The sequence below is a fragment of the Garra rufa genome, chromosome 8, assembly GCF_049309525.1.
Source record: "Garra rufa chromosome 8, GarRuf1.0, whole genome shotgun sequence".
NCBI lineage: Eukaryota > Metazoa > Chordata > Actinopteri > Cypriniformes > Cyprinidae > Garra > Garra rufa.
The window spans coordinates 40,577,871-40,598,201 of NC_133368.1; the positions used below are offsets into that span (position 1 = coordinate 40,577,871).

The 20,331-nt window shown below is 36.5% G+C and overlaps 1 protein-coding gene across 1 annotated transcript in view; it reads left to right on the top strand.

The window, feature by feature from the left end:
• The first annotated feature begins 2,871 nt into the window (after positions 1 to 2,871).
• The window catches only part of LOC141340602 (ceramide kinase-like protein), a 37,881-nt gene continuing 20,421 nt past the window's right edge, over positions 2,872 to 20,331 (top strand). The window contains exons 1-4 of the mRNA XM_073845636.1: positions 2,872 to 2,980; positions 9,866 to 10,043; positions 10,279 to 10,335; positions 10,599 to 10,630. Coding sequence (XP_073701737.1) covers positions 2,977 to 2,980; positions 9,866 to 10,043; positions 10,279 to 10,335; positions 10,599 to 10,630 — 271 coding nt within the window. The 5' untranslated portion in view covers positions 2,872 to 2,976. The remainder of the gene's footprint in view (positions 2,981 to 9,865; positions 10,044 to 10,278; positions 10,336 to 10,598; positions 10,631 to 20,331) is intronic.

Consider the following 20,331-nt stretch of genomic DNA (forward strand, 5'->3'; position numbering starts at 1 on the left):
ATTGAGTACTTTAAGTGAGCCGTGATTGGCCAAATAGAAATTGAATGGACAGGTTCCCATTCTGTCCCCTGTAGCAGGTGCTGGAGAACATTGATATGCAGCGGAGAGAGTCTCCTATAATAAAGCAAAGCTACATTTTTTCACGTTTCTGTAGCCGCTCTTAATGGAATCTCATCACTCACTGAGAGTAAACAGTGTCTGTGCGGGGATACACACTATAGCAAACATCATGGGACCATATGCCACAGCATTCAGATGGTCTCTTAGCATCAGCATCAGTGTGTGTCTAACGAGAAAAAGCTTTATCACAAAATCACCTGTGCGGAGAACAGAATTTATCCAAATAGAAAGGCTGCTTGTTTATGAAATGCATTCATGAAATGCATTCAAGTCCATTTAAAGGAACAGCTCGCCCAAAAAGCAAACTCAAATCTGTGTGCGTGGAACACAAGAGAAATACTGATGAATCTTAATACAAGTCCATTTCTTACCACAACTAGAGCTGCAAAAGTAAGACTTGTGTGCTGTATTCCAAGACTTTGGAAGCATAAAATAGCTCTGTGGGACAAGCAGATTAAAATTTATGTCATTATTCATTGTCACAAAATTGCACAATGCATGCCCAAAGATCGCATGGCTTCAAAAGACTTAGAATACAGTGCACTTTATGTTGCATTTTTAAAAACAAAGTCAACAATGAAAATTCCATGACAATTACACACTAATATAAAAATATAGGTGCAAGCAGCAATTATCAAGGTTCGAGCATTTAGGGACTTTTTGGCTTCTACTGTATGCTGTTATGGTGTAGGCCAACATGAAATAAATGGCTGACACCAGAACACATCCACTATGGAGAATACTCTCAGAAACAGAAGCATACACAGAAATGAAATGGTTAAACTATTATGTTCATTAAGCATGATTACACACACAGACACATGCACAAACATTTTGTTGCACATAAGAGATTTCTGAAATAAATGATAGGTAACAAGACACTTACTGACTTTATGTGTCATTTTCAGGTTTCACTGTAACCATAATCTGGCATAATTGTGAAAACTGATAAGTCTGTATGAACAAAATGGTAAACTTTGACTAAATGTGATTTTAAATGTTAATACAGTGATTTTATAAGCATGAATCCATAAGCAAACCTATAAACTATTGTTTGAGTTGGTTGAATGAGCCCATCTTGATCTTCTGCTTAACATTGCAATTTCATTCAATGTCTAATACAAACACAGTGTTTTAACCTTTATAGCTATTATAGTGTTATTGTTTGCCCAATCTGTCTTTGCATGCTTGTTTAGAATGAAATTGTGCATATTTTTAAGAAGTTGTGGGCTTTCTTTTAGGATTTTTTAGGCTTTTGGGTAAACTATGTAAAGAACATATTATGTCCCTGTTATAGCTGTTCAAATGCAAAGGTTCAATATTATTTTGATAATTATTGACCAAGAGAGTCTAGAGAATTGTACTACACTGATTTTATTGAGTTTGAGTTTAAAAGCTAGGACTAGTTCACCAAAGTATGTTTTTTAAATAATCTCAAATATTAAAAGAACAGTTTGATTGCAAAAGTGGTCCTAGAGGCAGAGTTTTTCAGAATGAGGAGATATATAATATGTTATGAAAATATAGTGTATATGTGAATATATGGGCGTTTTATTGTGGTTTTAGTTCTTTTTAACTGTTATAGTGCCACCTATGGTCCGATCTTTAAGAAACCTTGCATGCTTGTTAAGAGTCATCTGGTACATGTTTTCACCAATTTTCGTAAAGTTTTATGTTTTTGTTTAGGTTCTGTAGGTTATTGGGTGTATGTGGTTTGATCGAGATTGGGTGAAAAACCTAGGACTAGTTCGCAAAAGTAGGTTTTTAACTTAATTAAGAATAATTCATGAATGATTTAATTGACAGAGATCTATCAAATTATATGCATATTGTGTGGATGTGTGAGAAACCACGTGATTACAGAGCCATAAAAGTTCCGAATGCGAGTCGAAATTTCAACTTTTTTTGGATAATTATTGATATTCAGTGTCCAGAGAATATTTCTGCACTGGTTTGGTTCCAATCGGGTAAAAAACCTTGGACTAGTTCGCAAAAGTAGGATTTGGATAAAAGTCCATTTTTCGGGGGCAACCGCACGTCGTAGCTCAAACATTTTGACTCCATTTTTGTTCGTGCTGACCCAAGGAATGCAACGGTGTAAAGTTTTTGAGTCTACAACAAACAGTCTACGAGCTACGGCCAAAAATTTCTGGCCACCCTGGCTCTCAACGCATCGTGTTTTCTTCTGGAGCATCAGTAAGCATTTGAACCATTTGTAATAGTTGCATGTGAGTCCCTCAGTTGTCCTCAGTGTGAAAAGATGGATCCCAAATCATACAGTCATTTTTGGAAAGGGTTCAAATACACAGAATTGCTGATAAAACTAAGAACAATGGGCATTTTAACTGTTTAGGACAAATAAGGGACTCATGAACAACTATCAATAAATAACAACAAAAAAAAACACAGCTGTGGATCATTCAGGTAACAACACAGTATTAAGAATCAAGTGAATGTTAAGTTTTGATCTCAACTGTTTATAGGGCTTTATAGTTTTTCTATAAATAAGACATGCGCTATATTTCATATCTTCTAAAGCAATATGAAAACTTGACCAAAATAAAATATATATTAATATTCTGGAGCCAAACAACAACTTTATGTGACAAACAGACCAACATTTTAATTGTTCGGAGACTTGGAATATATAGCATTTCATGTCACATTTTAAGATCATTAAGACAATATTAAGTCTATATGAACTACGCTTTTGGTTCTTTCAGTAAGTTTTGGTGCTTGATCACTATTAAAGAGTCTCAAAACGTGTTTTCTTTTTCTTCTATAGGTTCTACTGATGTGGTGGCCTGCTCTGTGCATGGAATAAGACGTGCTGTGACTGCAGCCTTGCATATTATCATGGGTATGTTTTTTAATCTTAGTTTCTTTCTCTCCTTCATGCATGAGCTTCCAGTCATTCTCTAGCCTTACAGCTCCCTGTACGCTAACAGTAAGGCCTTGAGGAACCACGGGACTTAATGGAGCACAAATATACATGATAATAATATGTAAATAGGATTCGTATTTACTTTTCAATTCCACTGAGTTATGTGTGCAGGGGCAACGGTTTCATTTTCACCCACTGGAAGTCTCTCTCTCCCTCTTTTTGGTGTATCCCAATGGCGGCGCATGCGGTGGCTCTCTGTAATCTGTTGTTTAATTAGAGTGCACAGGCTGTTGTTATGGGGGCCGAGAGAAGACAAACCCCCCGCGTGGGCTCTGCCTCTCCAGCTTTGGAGATCATGGTTAACAGGTCCCATGGAACGAGAGACGGTCCCGGGAGAGGTGGAGATACGTCTGTCGTCAATCACCCGTGCGGTCCGCCACAAACACTGAGTTTCTTTGAAGTGGCTGTGGGCCGTCATTGGAAGTGTTACTTCTGGCTGGCAGTGTGCGCTTTGGCTTTAGCACTGCATGTTCCTGTCTGTCTGTCTTTCTGTGAGGCGTTTTTGAAGTTAGCACCAATATGTCTGGGCCATTGTGTCGACTGTGCAAGCTCTCCTGGGCTTAGCTTAACAGACAAGCGGATTTGGCTTGTGTCAGGGGATTACACGCACAAGCTAAGCTCGCATCCTCCAAAAAAAGAAAAAAAGAACACGTACTGGCAAAAATTTTGCTTTACAGCTGAATTACGATTGGGATGAACACAATCAGAACCGCACAATAGAATTACAGAATCGGTTGTGTGCGCGAGTTAATGAGGTTCTTTGTTGTCACTGTATCATTGTTCTATGTGGATTACTGAGAAATTATTATCTGGTGATATTTTGTTTTCTAATCACATGCTACATGTGAAGTTCCTTGCTGGGTTAAAGAAATTAAATGAAAATTCTTCATTTACTCACCCTCGTGTCATTCCAGAATGCTGCTTTTATTTGCTTCTGAAGACGACAAAAGGAGCATTACAAGGAATCTTCAGAGTTATTTTCCATACAATGACAATCAGGCTTCAAAATGTACAAAAACAGCATAAAAAGCAACATGAAAGTGGTCCAAATGATACATGCACTATATTCTAAAGTCATAATGTAGCTTTGTGTGAAGAACAGACTGAAATTTAAAGGGACAGTTCACAAAAAAAAAAAAAAATCTATCATTATTTACTCACCCTAATGTTATTCCAAAATGCTGCTTTTATTTGCTTCTGGAATAGACAAAAGGAACATTATAGGGAATCTTCATATAGTTATTTTCCATGCAGTGACTGACAATCAGGGGTCAAAATGTACAAAAACAGCATAAAAGCAACATAAAAGTGGTCCAAATGACTTATGCACTATATTCTAAGTCTTTGGGTGAAGACTGAAATTTAAAGGGACAGTTCAACCCAAAAATTTCAGTTTCATTCCAGAATGCTGTATGCATGATTTTTTAGTGACTTTTCACAGTTTTTTTTCCATACAATGACAGTCCACATTCAAAATATACAAAAACTGTGTAAAAAGCACCATAAAAGTGGTCCAAATGACACATGCACTGTATTCTGAAGTCATAATATAGCTTTGTGTGAAGAACAGACTGAAATTTAAAATGTTAGTTCACCCCAAAAATAAAATTCTATCATTATTTACTCACCCTAATGTTATTCCAAAATGCTGCTTTTATTTGCTTCTGGAATAGACAAAAGGAACATTATAGGGCATCTTCATATAGTTATTTTCCATGCAGTGACAACCAGGGGTCAAAATGTACAAAAACAGCATTAAAAGCAACATGAAAGTGGTCCAAATGACTTATGCACTATATTCTAAGTCTTTGGGTGAAGACTGAAATTTAAAGGGACAGTTCACCCAAAAATTCCAGTTTCATTCCAGAATGCTGTATGCATGAATTTTTAGTGACTTTTTAACAGTTTTTTTTTTTTTCATACAATGACAGTCAGCATTCAAAATATACAAAAACAGTGTAAAAAGCACCATAAGAGTGGTCCAAATGACACATGCACCATATTCTGAAGTCAATGTTGCTTTATGTGAAGAACAGACTGAAATTTAAAGAGATAGTTTACCCAGAAACTAAAATCCTGTCATTATTTACTCACCCTCATGTTACTCTTAAATGCTGCTTTTATTTGCTTCTAAAGAAGACAAAAGGAGCATTACAGGAAATCTTCATATAGTTATTTTCCATACAATGACAATCAGGCTTCAAAATGTACAAAAACAGCATAAAAAGCAACATAAAAGTTGTCCAAATGACCCATGCACTATATTCTAAGTATTTGACTGAAGAACTGACTAAAATTTAAAGGGACAGTTCACCCAAAAGTTAAAACTCTTTCGTTTACTCACCCTAATGTCATTCCAGAATGCTGTATGCTGTTATTTATTTCTGTAGAAGAAAAAGCAATAATTTTTAGTGAATTTTTAGAGATTTTTTAATTAGTTCTTTTCCATACAATAACAATCAGGATTCAAAATGTACAAAAACAGTTAAAAAAAAAACTACATAAAGGGGTCTAAATGACACAATGTAGCTTTGTGTGAAGAACAGACTGAAATTTAAAGGGATAGTTCACCCGAAAATGAAAATCGTGTCATTACTTACTATCGTGTTAATTTTAGAATGCTGCTTTTATTTGCTTCTAAAGACAAAAGGAGCATTACAGGAAATCTTCATATAGTTATTTTCCATACAATGACAATCAGGCTTCAGAATGTACAAAAACAGCACAAAAAGCAACATAAAAGTTGTCCAAATGACACATGCACTATATTCTATAAGTATTTGGGTGAAGAACATACTGAAATTTAAAGGGACAGTTCACCTAAAAACTCACCCTCATGTCATTCCAGAATGCTGTATGCTATTATTTACTTCTGTAGAAGACAAAAGGAGATTTTTTGTGAATTTTTAGAGGATTTTCACTTAGTTCTTTTTCATAAATGTTCAAAAACAGTGTAAAGAGCACTATAAAAGTGGTCCTAGTGACATATACGCCATATTCTGAAGTCATAAAGTAGCTTTGTGTGAAGAACAGACTAAAATTTGAAGGGATAGTTCACCCAAAAATGAAAATCCTGTCATTATTTACTCACCCTCATGTTATTTCAGAACAATGCTTTTATTTGGTTCTGGAGAAGGCAAATAGAGCACTATAGGAAGTCTTCATATAGTTATTTTCCATACAATGACAATCAGACTTCAAAATCTACAAAAAAAAAAAAAAAAAAAAGCATAAAAAGCAAGACTCATGAACTATATTCTAAGTCTTTGGATGAAGAACAGACTGAAATTTAAAAGGACAGTTCACCCAAAAATGAAAACCCTTTTGTTTACTCACTCTCAATTCATTCCAAAAATGCTATACCCTGTTATTTACTTCTATAGAAGACAAAAGGAGAATTTTTAGTAAATTCTCTCAGTTATCTTCCATACAATGTCAATCAGGGTTCAAAATGTACAAAAACACGATGTACTGTAGCTTTGTGTGAAGAACAGACTGAAAGTGAAAGGAATAGTTGACCCAAAAATGAAATCCCTGTTATTTACTCACCCTTATGTCATTCCAGAATCCTTTACGCTGTTATTTTCTTCTGTAGAAGCCAAAAAGGTTTTTCAGTGAAAGTTATTTTCCATACAATGACATTCAGGCTTCGAAATATACAAAACAGCATAAAAAGCAAGATAAAAGTGGTCCAAATGACTCATGCACTATATTCTTTAAGTCTTTTGAAGTCATACTATAGATTTGTGTAAAGACAGACTGACATTTAAAGGGACAGTTCACTCAAAAAAGAAATTTCTGTCAATATTTACTCACCCTCATGTTAATCCAGGACAAAAACAGTTGGAACAACATTTTTGTGAATGTTAATTTTGGAAAGAACCTTTTAAAGGTGCAAAACTGGATTGTTTGACAAAATTGGATGACAAACCCTCAAACTCTCCGGCCCAGTTTTGTTCTCACTTGGCTACAAATTCGGATGATTAACCGCAATCTGACCTCCACGTGTGCGAGAATGCGTCTCATCATTAAGTCCTAAGAATTGAGCCATATGGTATTGTAACTCATAGCTTCTGACTAAAGGGAGGTGTGAGTTTTAAGAACGAGTGCTAAATTTCTTTTGTTCGCTGAGATTGGCACCTTCTCTGCGCACCGCGGTACGCTCGCCATCTCAGCAGGAACGTTGAGAAACATCCTCGTACCGTCGTGATTAATTGCTCCATCAAAACATTGTGGCTCTCGGTACGAACCGCTGAGCTAAGTGTAGGCACTCGCTCAACAAAAGACAGCTTTTCCTTAGAAGACATTCCGACATGCTGGCATTAGGCGTCTTATGTTAAGCGAACTGAATAAAAACCATGTTTTCCCCTTTCTTTACTACACAAAATGTCTGGCTTTTGTCGCTGCGAGGCAAAAGAGAAACATCGAAGGCACATAAGACACCTGACATGAATGAGAGCGTAATGCCCATTTAGGAGGGCCAATATAGGGCTTGTTCATTTCTAATTAAGCAATATTTACGCATGTGAATAAGGCCAACTGGCGGGATTTGGAAGGATCTGATGAATAATTCATGAGGGAGAGCGTATGCATGGGGAGACAGAAGGAGGTCAGGAATGTGCCGGGCTACAGGGACTGGACTCAACCAATAGGCCACCAGATCCAGTTTCAGATCCAAGATCCAGATCCAATTAACTCAAGAGATGTCACATTGACACTTGATAGATGACTCTATTGTTTCTAATGGTGTAGAATTAAATTTGCTGATTATAGAATGCACATTTACATCTACTTAAACATATACATATACATAAACATATGCATATACTTACAGATTAGAAACTACCGTTTAAGTTTAATTGAAGGTTTTTCTTTTTTCTTTTTTTTTTGGAAAGAAATACTTTTATTTAGCAAGGACGCATTAAATTAAAAGGATAGTTCATCCAAAAATTTAAATTGTGTCATTAATTGCTTACCTTCATGTTGTTTCAAACCTGTAAGACCTTTGTTCATCATCGAAACACATATTAAGATATTTTTGATGAAATCCGAAAGCTTTCTGACTTTGCATAGACAGCAACTGAGATGTTCAAAGCCCAGAAAGGTAGTAAGGACATTTTGTTAAAATAGTCCATGTGGCCTCAGTGGTTCAACCATAATGTTATGAAGCTATGAGAATACTTTTTGAGCACAGAGAAAACAAAAATAACAATTTTATTCAACAATTTCTTCCATCTCAGTCTCCTGATTATGTCTGAACACTGGCTCCGTACTACCTTTCAGGGCCTTGAACGTGTTAGTTGCGTTTTTGTCTATGAAGGGGTCAGAAAGCTCTCGGATTTCATCAAAAATATCTTAATTTGGCTTCTGAAGATGAATGAAGGTCTTTTGGGTTTGTAACAACATAAAGACTGATTAATTACTGACAGAATTTAAATTTTTGGGTGAACTATCCCTTTTATCAAAAGTGACTAAAGATGTTGTAAACAATTTTTAAACAACCACAATCAAGGTTTCTACAAAAATATTAAGCAGAACAAATGTTTTTAGCATTGGTAATACTAAGAAATGTTTCTTGTTTGTCCTGAGCAGTTTAACTTTCTGCTGTTCTTCAGAAAAATCCATCAGGTCCCACAAATTCTTGGTTTTCCAGCATTTTTGTGTATTTGAACCCTTTCCGACAATGACTGTATGATTTTGAGATCCATCTTTTCACACTGAGGACAACTGAAGAACTCATATGCAACTATTACAGAAGGTTCAAACACTCACTGATGCTCCAGAAGGAAAAACAATGCATTAAGAGCAGGGGGTGAAAACTTTTGAACAGAATGGAGATGTGTACAATTTTCTTATTTTGCCTGAATATCATATTTTTTCATTATTACTGCCCTTCAGAAGCTACAGAAGACAGTTACATGTTTCCCAGAAGACAAAATAAGTTAAATTTACGCTGATTTTCAAATTCAATCTCTTAATGCATGGTTTTTCCTTCTGGAGTATCAGTGAGAGTTTGAACCTTCTGTAATAGTTGCAAATGAGTCCCTCAATTGTCCGCAGTGTAAAAATATGGATCTCAAAATCATACAGTCATTGTTTGAAAGGGTTTACATACACAAAAACCAAAGAATTTGTGGGACCTGAAGGATTTTTCTGAAGAACAGCAGGGAGTTTAACTGTTCAGATAAACAAGGGACTCATGAACAAGTATCACTAAACAAAAAAACAGCTGTGGTTCATTTAGGTAACAACACAGTATTAAGAATCAAGGGGATGTAAACTTTTGAACGGGTCATTTTTATAAATTCAACTATTATTTTCACTTGTGGACTATATGTTAACATCTTTTATGTGAAATATCTTATTCAGGTCAGTACTAAATAAGCAATAACATGCATTTTGTATGATCCCTCTTATTTGATTTTGGTCAAATAATTAACATTTTGCAGATTCTAAAAGGGGAGTGTAAGCTTTTGACCTCAACTGTACATAGCTGCCTCATAAGTGATAGAACATACATTATATTTGGGGTGAAATAGTCAAATAGTGGGTAAAATTGTCGATTTTAAATTAGACTGAACAATTTTTTTCTGCAATCACCTTCTTTACAAAGAATACATGCCATACTGCTTTCGAATTTGGTCATTTGTAACAAAGCTGTAATCTACATCCTGCCTCTTGTGTTTAACCCTCCTGTGGCTCAAGTGTCCTTTGTTCCTAGTGGTTTGTACTCTTTCTAGGGCAGTGCCTTGGTGAACCTGGTACCTCAGTGTGCTGACTGCATTATGTTGCTTGTTCTAGGTCATCATCAGCCAGTGGACGTGTGCAGCTTTAGCTCTATGGGTCGTCTGCTGAGGTTCGGCTTCTCTGCCATGTTTGGTTTCGGTGGGCGGACGCTCGCACTGGCAGAGAGACACCGCTGGATGCCACCCAGCCAGCGCCGCGAGTTCGCTCTCATTAAAACACTGGCAAACCTCAAGTAAGCGCTCTTTCTTTCTCAGTTGTGTTGTCAGCTGTAGCTGTCTCTCATCTGGTGGGCTCCAAGGGACTGGCTGGTGCTCTATCAAATCTGGGATTAGTGTCAGAGCAGCCTGGCACAGCACACATGGGCACGGTCTCTTAGAAATCACCCTCTTCTTATCATAACACTCCATCTAACGTGTTTGTTCTCTCTCCTCGCGTCCCTCCCTTATCGCCTGACGGTGCCTGTGAAGACCTGAAGACTGCGAACTGTCCTTTATCACCAGCAGAGGAGCCGAGGATCAGACAAAGTGTGTTAAAGCGCAGTTTTAAGGTTTTCTCGCCCCTCATCCCCATCCAACTTTGAGCGTAATTATTTGAATGTTATTTTAAATAAACCACCCCCTGCTTAATTGGCCATTGGAAAGAAATCAAAATGCTGGAGATGCTGAAGGTCACCCAGCTAATGCTAATAAGGCAGGATGCCCCACACTGTGAAGAGCCCATGCAACTCCATTATTACTCAAATGCAGATAATGGTTGTGCACTAAAAACATCTCTTTCTTTTACACAGAGCTGAGCGAAACAGAGATGGAGGAGACATTTGTGAGTACAGCTAAATTAGAAGATACTCTGAAGATATTGCAGTGCTAGATATCTGCTTCATTGGGCAGCAAATGCTTCCGGCTAATAAGTGCTTCCTACACTGTAAACCCTAATGTTGTCTTTACTTAAACAATCAAGTTAGGTTGACTAAACATTACTTACAATTTTGTGTGTTGGTCCTGTCACTTAAAAATGTGAGTTAATTTAACTTATTTACCATCAAAATGCATAAACTTAAGATTTTAAGTGTTGTGAGCTCAAAATCATGATTAATCCTTAGGGGAAAAAAAACATTTTCAAAAGGTCAGTTTCATAAATGTAGTCTTTTTCCTTTTTTAAAAATTATAATACCATGTGCAAGGTCTTTTCTCTTTTTTAAATCAGAAAACAAATTGCTTCAGTTACAATTATTCACCATAATGGGAACACATTTGGGCTACTTATTTTTATTTATTTTTTGTGACACTGGGTTGCACAGTTTGATTTTAATGCTTTTAAGCAAAGCTGAGGAGCTTCTACTCCCTTCGGAGAGGCGTGCAAATCGTACGATTCCCCACATCCACATTCAGCTGTGGTGCTTGCATTATGGTAAAAACAAGTGTTTTGCAAGAATTTTCTTTTTACGCTTGAACCAGATATTAACAGCACAAAGTATGCCAATCTTTATGTAATCCATATAGTAAACTAGTTTGTAAACTCTACAGAGAGCGCAAAATCACATTTCAACTACTAATAGCGAAAGTGCTTTACCGGAAATCTGACATATTATTATAGTTTGAAAATGGCCCGCGTTTACATGCTCACATTTCGCAGTTCTTTATTTTAATGTGATTGGACATGCAAGGAGTTCCGCCTAGCAACAAGAGAGCTCATTGGTCCTTTTGCCGTCGTCTGTTTTGTTGCTGACAAGTTTGAAGACAGATGTTTTTCTTCTATGTTCGGTAAGTAAATTATGTAAATGTTAATATAAAGTGACGATTTTGAGTGAAATATGCTTATTTAAGTCCTTGTGGTACGTTTCTATAATAAAAGACAACACAGCCATGGTCAAACTTTGACAGCGTAACGTTAGCCATCAAGTAACGTTAACGTTAACTTATATGGATTTGAGATGGTATGATAACTGAGATATCAAATTAGTCTTTATTTGATTTGTAAAACCGAAACATATTAGTTAATTCACTTAATCATAGTGTAATTGTGTATTTCTGTGGGAAAGAGCATGGCAGCCACTTCTGAGATCAATTAATTAACAATATATTGTGCATAAAGTTATCAAAGTATGAATGAAAAGTCGACAATTTTGACTTGTACAGAGCATTTGTAAAGTATGCACATTTAGTTTTATTTTTGGATAACGTTGTAAGACTACAATCTTAATTATAGAGTAATTTTTTTTTTTTTTTTTTTTACTGATTGTTAAACTTATTATTTTCAACTTTTCTGTTACAGGTTACATGAGACAATTACATGTGGAAATGTAAGTATTGTGTTTTTGACTCTGCAAGCATTTTTGTTCAGCAAAATAAAATCATGTGTTTTACAACAATTTTCTTTTTTTTCTTCTTTTTTTTTGTGGTCTATTCCTTTAACATGATAAAGAAAACCAATTCTTAGCCTTCATTATTTACTAATTATTTATTAGCCTGTAAAGCATTTCTGTGTGGAAGCTAATGTGATTAGTGACCTGATGTTTCCCCCAAGGTTTGCATGGAGTTCAACAGAATTAAAGGCAAAAATCTAATGCAGGAATTCTAGAAAAACCTGGACAGACACAGTTCATGGACCTTTGTAAAACCAAAAGGGGGTCTCCTGGTCAGCGCTTGTTGAACTTTTTACAGCAAATAAAGGTCAGTAATTATTTTAACATAACTTGAAGGATAGAAACCAAAAACGGAAATCCTCTCATCATTTCCTCACCCGCAGTTGTTCCAAACCTGTATAAATTTCTTTGTTTTGCTGAAACCAAAGGAAGATATTTTGAAGGAATATTTGTAATCAAACTATTTTGGTGCAGCACTGACTTCCCTATTTCTTTTTAGTATGTACATGTGAGTGGTGCATCAAAACAGCTTGGTTTGGAAAAAAATTTAGGGTGAGTAAATGACAGTATTTATTTTAACAATGTAATTTATTTATTATTTTCTCATATCAGTAATCTTTTATGTATTATAATCTAAAATTTAATTTATATCACATACAAATGCTTAAAATAGATTGAAATTGAGTTTTTTGGCTTTAATAGAAATTCATGTTTTAAAGTCAGCCCAGCCAACTGAGGTCCGAACCCTTGTTCTTCGGGGACTGCCTATCATGCTTGGAGATGATGATTCTTCTTTCTTCCAGTCATGTTTAGTAAGTAAATCTGTTCTTAAAAGGGATAGTTCACCCAAAAATTATTACCCCATGGTTTAATGACAATCAAGCCATCCAGTCAGAGTTATAATAAAATTTATCCTGGTTCTTCCAAGCTTTTTAATGAGAGTGAATGGGGGATGAAATTTTCAATCTCAAAAAATTCCATCCATCCATCATTAAACTGCCCAACACGGCTCCAGGGGGTTTGTATCAGTTTGTCTAAGAAAATATCCATGTTTGATTAGAATTAGTGTTTAAAAAAAAAAAAAGCGGGCATTCTGTTAAACATCCATTGATGATAAACCTTGGATTTCTGATCACAATACTATATTTATACGTCTTTTTTTCACTAGGTACCTGATGATCACAACACTATCCTTGATGTGCCAGTGGGGATCTTATTGGAGGACACTGATCTTCAGTCTTCCAATTCCTTGCATTTGACTTCTTTAGTTGGAATAATTCTTGAAGGCCAAGTGGTGATGGACAAAGTGCAGGACCTCCCACAGGCAATCTGACTTCTCTTCGGTCTGATATACGCACTACACCTGAATTAACCAAGATCACTTACCAACAAGATTGATTTCATCTGGCGTGTACTAATGCCAATGGGACAGAATGCTCTCAAGCCAAGAGTGCAGTCTCTGGCAAACCAACTTTTGCTTAAGAAATCACTGTGATACTTTAACATTCTTGGAATAAAAATAATGTTTAAATTGTTAAATGCAGAGTTCTACAACTGATGTGTCGTAGTTAATTTGGTATATTGTTACACATCTGTAGTATGGTTTTGACAGCAATATTTCAGTATTTTTTTTAATGAAATTTTGGTGAAATACACAATATGCTGAGTATGTTTTATTTTAGTTTGCTATGTTTGCACAAAGCTTAAATAGTCAAATGCAATGTTTAAATTAAAATAAATACTTGATACTTGAGTGAAGTATATATGTGACCCTGGACCACAAAACCGTTGCTGGGGTATATTTGTAGCAATAACCAAAAATACATTGTATGGGTCAAAACTGTTGAAGTTAAGATCATGTTCCATGAAGATTTTTTGTAAAATTCCTACTATAAATATATATAAATGTAATTTTTGATTAGTAATATGCATTAAGAGCTTAATTTGGACAACTTTAAAGGTGATTTTCTCAGTATTTTGATTTTTTTTTTTTTTTTTTTTTTTTGCACCCTCAGATTCCAGATTTTCAAATAGATTTATCTTGGCCAAATATTGTCCTATCCTAACAAACCATACATCAACAGAAAGCTTATTTATTGAGCTTCTATATGATGTATACATTTCCGTTTTGTAAAATTTTTATGACTGGTTTGTGGTCCAGGGTCACATATGTGCATAGAGTTGTACAATTGATGTACTGCACTAGTTTATTTATTTTTTTAACCACCTTAAGGTGTGGCTATAACTGATTTAGATTACAGTGTAGTGTTAACTGTATTTTCATTAATATTGTGACATCTTGACAATAAAAAAAATCAAAGATTAATTATCTTGTTCATTGTTTTATTTCAGTTCGGTGTGTGCACTAAGAATGCAGTCAAAAATAAGTTTCAGTTTATTTCAGTTACTTTCCATGTTGAGTTAACTTAAATATATAAGTGCATTTGAACATAATCGTTTAAGTATATTGAATAAGTACAAAGTTTATTGAACTGAATGATTTAAGTGTAGTCTACAAAACCGCTAAGTTAAATAAACTTAAATATGCAAGTTTTGGGAGACTTCATTACTCAATTAAATTGAGGCAACGAGTTTACTCAATCACTTTAGTCCAGTCAACTTATTAGGGTTTTCAGTGTATGAGAAACAAAGGGGTGGTTCTCCAGAGGGTGTTTACCGGCCGAATTAAAAGCTGAATTCTCCAATGGGCTACATTCAAATTTTAGCATAGTTTTGGGGATTTTTTGGAGACTGGAGATTCACACACAATACAAAGCTGAAAATGATTGAATAAAATAGCCTGTTATCACAAATGACTGTGATTGGTCCATATGGTCCATCTCTATCAGCCCTGAGAATAACAACATGCACCATCTGAAAACACAGCTCTTACATGGTAGTTAAATATTAATATTAAATATTAATATAATATTAAAGCTGCAAGCAGTGATGATAGGGTCCTCGCATCCGGGCTCACCGCCGATCGGTGGCTTTAGGAAAATAGCGAACGGTGGGCAGTATGCTTTTAATACAGTAAATATGGAGAAATATGTCAAAGTCATTTATATGTATCTGAGATCAAGTTCTTGGGTATTTTGCTAGATGAAAAACTAAGTTGGAAAGCCCATATTAATTATATAAAAAGTAAAGTCAGTAAAAACATTGGTATTTTGTTTAAAGTTAAAGATTTGCTTGACCAGAGTTCACTGTATATGTTATATTCCTCTATGATACTACCATATTTTTATTATTGTACTGAGGTCTGGGGGAATACATATAGCAGTAATACCAAGCCTTTGTTTCTTTTACAAAAAAGAGCCATAAGAGTGGTAAATAAAGCCAAGTACAGAGACCACACCAACTGCCTTTTCATTAAGTCCAAGCAACTCAAGTTCAAGGACTTGGTTGATTTAAAAATGTTGGTGGTTGTCTGGAAGGCTAAAAGAAGAATATTGCCTGAATTTCTTCAAAATTTATTTTCTTTAGTGTCACAGGATGAGGAACATAGAAGAAGGTATAATTTTCGGACTTTGTTTACACGGACTGCTTTAAAACAGAGGTGTGTGTCTGTCCATGGAGTTAAACTATGGAATGCTTTAACTGATGAAATGAAGCAATCTGCAACTATTACTAGATTTAAAAAAATGTATAAAGACAAAATAATTGCAGAATATGTTGTTAATCAGGAACTTGGAATATAGTGGGTGTAATCTAGAAATATAACTTTTATTGAATGAAGTAATATGTTTACATTGGTGAAGAGAGTTTAGGAATGGGTTTAAGAGTTGTAAATGCAACTGTAGCCTAATTGTCGTGTTTATTATTCTTTTGATTTATTTTGTTTATTTTTTTGAGCCAAAAAGGAGCATGTTTATAAGATTTATCTTCTTTGTTCCTTTTTTGTCGTGTCATTTTCTTGTTTGTCATGTTAAAGCTGTGTAGGATAATATGATATGATATGACAGAATAAATAAATAAAAATAAATAAATATGTGCCAAACTTCCTGCTGTCAGCTGGTGGCGCTATGCCTATAACTGATTATTGGCATGTAGATGTGTTCAGGCCAGCACTTTTATCAAACATATGAAGTTTGGTGCAGATTGATTTTGGTATGTTTGAGTCAGTGAAAGATATGATATATCCTGCTGCCAACAGGTGGTGCTATGATAATATCTGAATATTGGCCTTTAGGTGTCTTCAGGCCAGGACTTTTACCAAACCTGTGAAGTTTGAGGCAGATCGGACATTTTATGGCTGAGTTATAACAACTTCTATGTCCATGGCGAAATGTCAAATTTTGTCAGGCCGCCACGGACACGCCCTTTAACAAAAACTCAAGATCTTCACAATTTAACATCACTAAAGCCTTTATATTAGACTGACCGATTTTGGTGTTGATCTGTATAAATCTCTAGGAGGAGTTTGTTGCAGAGTACAGCATGACACTTCCTGTTGCCAGCAGGTGATGCTATGACTATAACTGAATATGGACATGTAGAAATCTTCAGGTCAGGAGTGTTTTCACACATGTGAAGTTTGGGGCAGATCGGACATTGTATGCCTGAGTTATAGCAACTTCCTTTTTCATGGCGAAACATCAAAATTTGTCAGGCCGCCACGGACACGCTCTCTGATGAAAACTCTAATCCTTCGCAATTTAACGTCACAAAGGGCTTTAGATTAGACTCACCAAAAGTTTGACACGTTGCCACGGCAACAGCGTTTGATCTATCAAGGACCCCTTTACAGATTCTCATCGGCTGTTTTGATACTATTCTGATGAAGTTTGAAGCAAATTGAGTAAAATTAAGAGGCTGATTTAAAAGCATTTTGCGAACAACACACTTCCTGCTGCCAGTTGGTGGCGCTATAACTTTGACTCACAATAGTCACATCTCTGTGATCGGCATCAGATGGCAAACAAACTGCTGAAGTTTGGTCAAAATCAGGCAAAGTGTGTCAAAGTTATTAGACACTTCCTGTTTCTCATTTCTCGCCATAATTTGTTGCCCCGCCACGGCCAAACCGTTCGAGATATCGAAAATCCCCTGGCAATTTTGTGTCCCCAATGTCTTGAGATCATGCTGACCGAGTTTGGTGGCCATCGGTGGAAAGGCCTAGGAGGAGTATTTCAAATTCCACAGTCTGATTTTTCCAAAAATCCACATTTAAATAAAAATAGCCAACTTCCTGCTGGTCATAGCTAATGGGTGTAAATTAGAAAGTTGTCCGGCTTGATGAGTCCAATATATGTACCGAGTTTGGTGACTGTAGGACAAACTAACCCCCCAACTTTTGTCAAAAGGTGGCGCTATGGAGCGCCTGCTCCATGCCCATTTATGGGCTTTTATCAGTGTTTAACTGTCATTAATACAGATGTGTGTGTTGAGTTTCATGAAATTCTACGCATTTTAAGTGGCTCAAAAACACAAAAACTAAAGTTAAAGTTTGACACGTTGCCATGACAACATGATAAAAGTTATCGATAACGCCCTTCACAGATTCTCATCGGCCGTGTTTTGACATTATTGTGATAAAGTTTAAACCAAATTGAGTAAAATTAAAAGGCTGAGTTTAAAGCATTTCGAAAATGTCACGCTTTCTGCTGCCAGTTGGTGGCGCTATAACTTTGACTCATAATAGTCACATCTCTGTTATTTGGCATCAGACGATGAACAAACTGCTGAAGTTTGGTCAAAATCAGACAAAGTGTGTCAAAGTTATTAAGCACTTCCTGTTTCTCATTTCTCGCCATAATTTGTCGCCCCGCCACGGCCAAACCGTTCGAGATATCGAAAATCCCCTGGCGATTTTGTGTCCCCAATGTCTTGAGATCATGCTGACCGAGTTTGGTGGCCATCGGTGGAAAGGCCTAGGAGGAGTATTTCAAATTCCACAGTCTGATTTTTCCAAAAATCCACATTTAAATAAAAATAGCCAACTTCCTGCTGGTCATAGCTAATGGGTGTAAATTAGAAAGTTGTCCGGCTTGATGAGTCCAATATATGTACCGAGTTTGGTGACTGTAGGACAAACTAACCCCCCAACTTTTGTCAAAAGGTGGCGCTATGGAGCGCCTGCTCCATGCCCATTTATGGGCTTTTATCAGTGTTTAACTGTCATTAATACAGATGTGTGTGTTGAGTTTCATGAAATTCTACGCATTTTAAGTGGCTCAAAAACACAAAAACTAAAGTTAAAGTTTGACACGTTGCCATGACAACATGATAAAAGTTATCGATAACGCCCTTCACAGATTCTCATCGGCCGTGTTTTGACATTATTGTGATAAAGTTTAAACCAAATTGAGTAAAATTAAAAGGCTGAGTTTAAAGCATTTCGAAAATGTCACGCTTTCTGCTGCCAGTTGGTGGCGCTATAACTTTGACTCATAATAGTCACATCTCTGTTATTTGGCATCAGACGATGAACAAACTGCTGAAGTTTGGTCAAAATCAGACAAAGTGTGTCAAAGTTATTAAGCACTTCCTGTTTCTCATTTCTCGCCATAATTTGTCGCCCCGCCACGGCCAAACCGTTCGAGATATCGAAAATCCCCTGGCGATTTTGTGTCCCCAATGTCTTGAGATCATGCTGACCGAGTTTGGTGGCCATCGGTGGAAAGGCCTAGGAGGAGTATTTCAAATTCCACAGTCTGATTTTTCCAAAAATCCACATTTAAATAAAAATAGCCAACTTCCTGCTGGTCATAGCTAATGGGTGTAAATTAGAAAGTTGTCCGGCTTGATGAGTCCAATATATGTACCGAGTTTTGTGACTGTAGGACAAACTAACCGCCCAACTTTTGTCAAAAGGTGGCGCTATGGAGCGCCTGCTCCATGCCCATTTATGGGCTTTTATCAGTGTTTAACTGTCATTAATACAGATGTGTGTGTTGAGTTTCATGAAATTCTACGCATTTTAAGTGGCTCAAAAACACAAAAACTAAAGTTAAAGTTTGACACGTTGCCATGGCAACATGATAAAAGTTATCGATAACGCCCTTCACAGATTCTCATCGGCCGTGTTTTGACATTATTGTGATGAAGTTTGAACCAAATTGAGTAAAATTAAAAGGCTGAGTTTAAAGCATTTCGAAAACGTCACGCTTTCTGCTGCCAGTTGGTTGCGCTATAACTTTGACTCATAATAGTCACATCTCTGTGATCGGCATCAGACGATGAACAAACTGCTGAAGTTTGGTCAAAATCAGACAAAGTGTGTCAAAGTTATTAAGCACTTCCTGTTTCTCATTTCTCGCCATAACTTTGTCGCCCCGCCACGGCCAAACCGTTCGAGATATCAAAAATCCCCTCGCAATTTTGCGTCCCCAATGTCTTGAGGTCATGCTGACCGAGTTTGGTGGCCATCGATGGAAAGGCCTAAGAGGAATATTTTAAATTCCATTGCATGCACTTTTTAGACATCCCTGAATATCTCACTTCCTGTTGGGTGGAGCCTATGACATAGAGTACAAAAGTTGTTTGCCTCAGTGAGATCTATGTGTACCAAGTTTCATATTAATACGTGTAAGTAGGTGTGCGCAATACATCAAGTTTTCTGACTGTGTTCCAGGGGGTGCTGTAGAGGCCCTGAACCATGCCCGGGTCCCAGCCTCTATGGCATCCTGATGGCCGCAGTTTCCAATGTGCGTGCAAATTTTCAAGAGTTTTTGAGCATGTTAAGGCCCCCAAAAGTGCCCGGAAGGTTGAAAAAAAAAAAAAATAAGAATCCTTAGAAGAACAATAATAATTAAAGCTGCAAGCAGCGATGACCGGGCCCTCGCCGACTGTGCAGTCGCCATCCCGATAGCATCAGGAAAACGGTGCCTGGTTGGCACATGCATTCACAGTAACCCTTTGGAGTAACCCTTACTGTCTCTCCTCCTCTCTGACTCTTTCTCTTACCACCCATCCCACCTCCTTACACTCAGCCACTTACCACACAAACACACACATAGAGTGCAGAGTAGAGTGAGATCAGATATGTTTTTTTTATTTTCTTTCATTCGTGGAGTTTTGTATAAGTATGAAATTAACTGTGTTTGATCAGAATGAATAGTTATTTGTATGAAAAAAGTTTCAAAGAGTTAGGATGCTGCACTTTAAATATATAATAAATCATTGAAAATTGAAAATGGAAAATGAAATTCTAAGC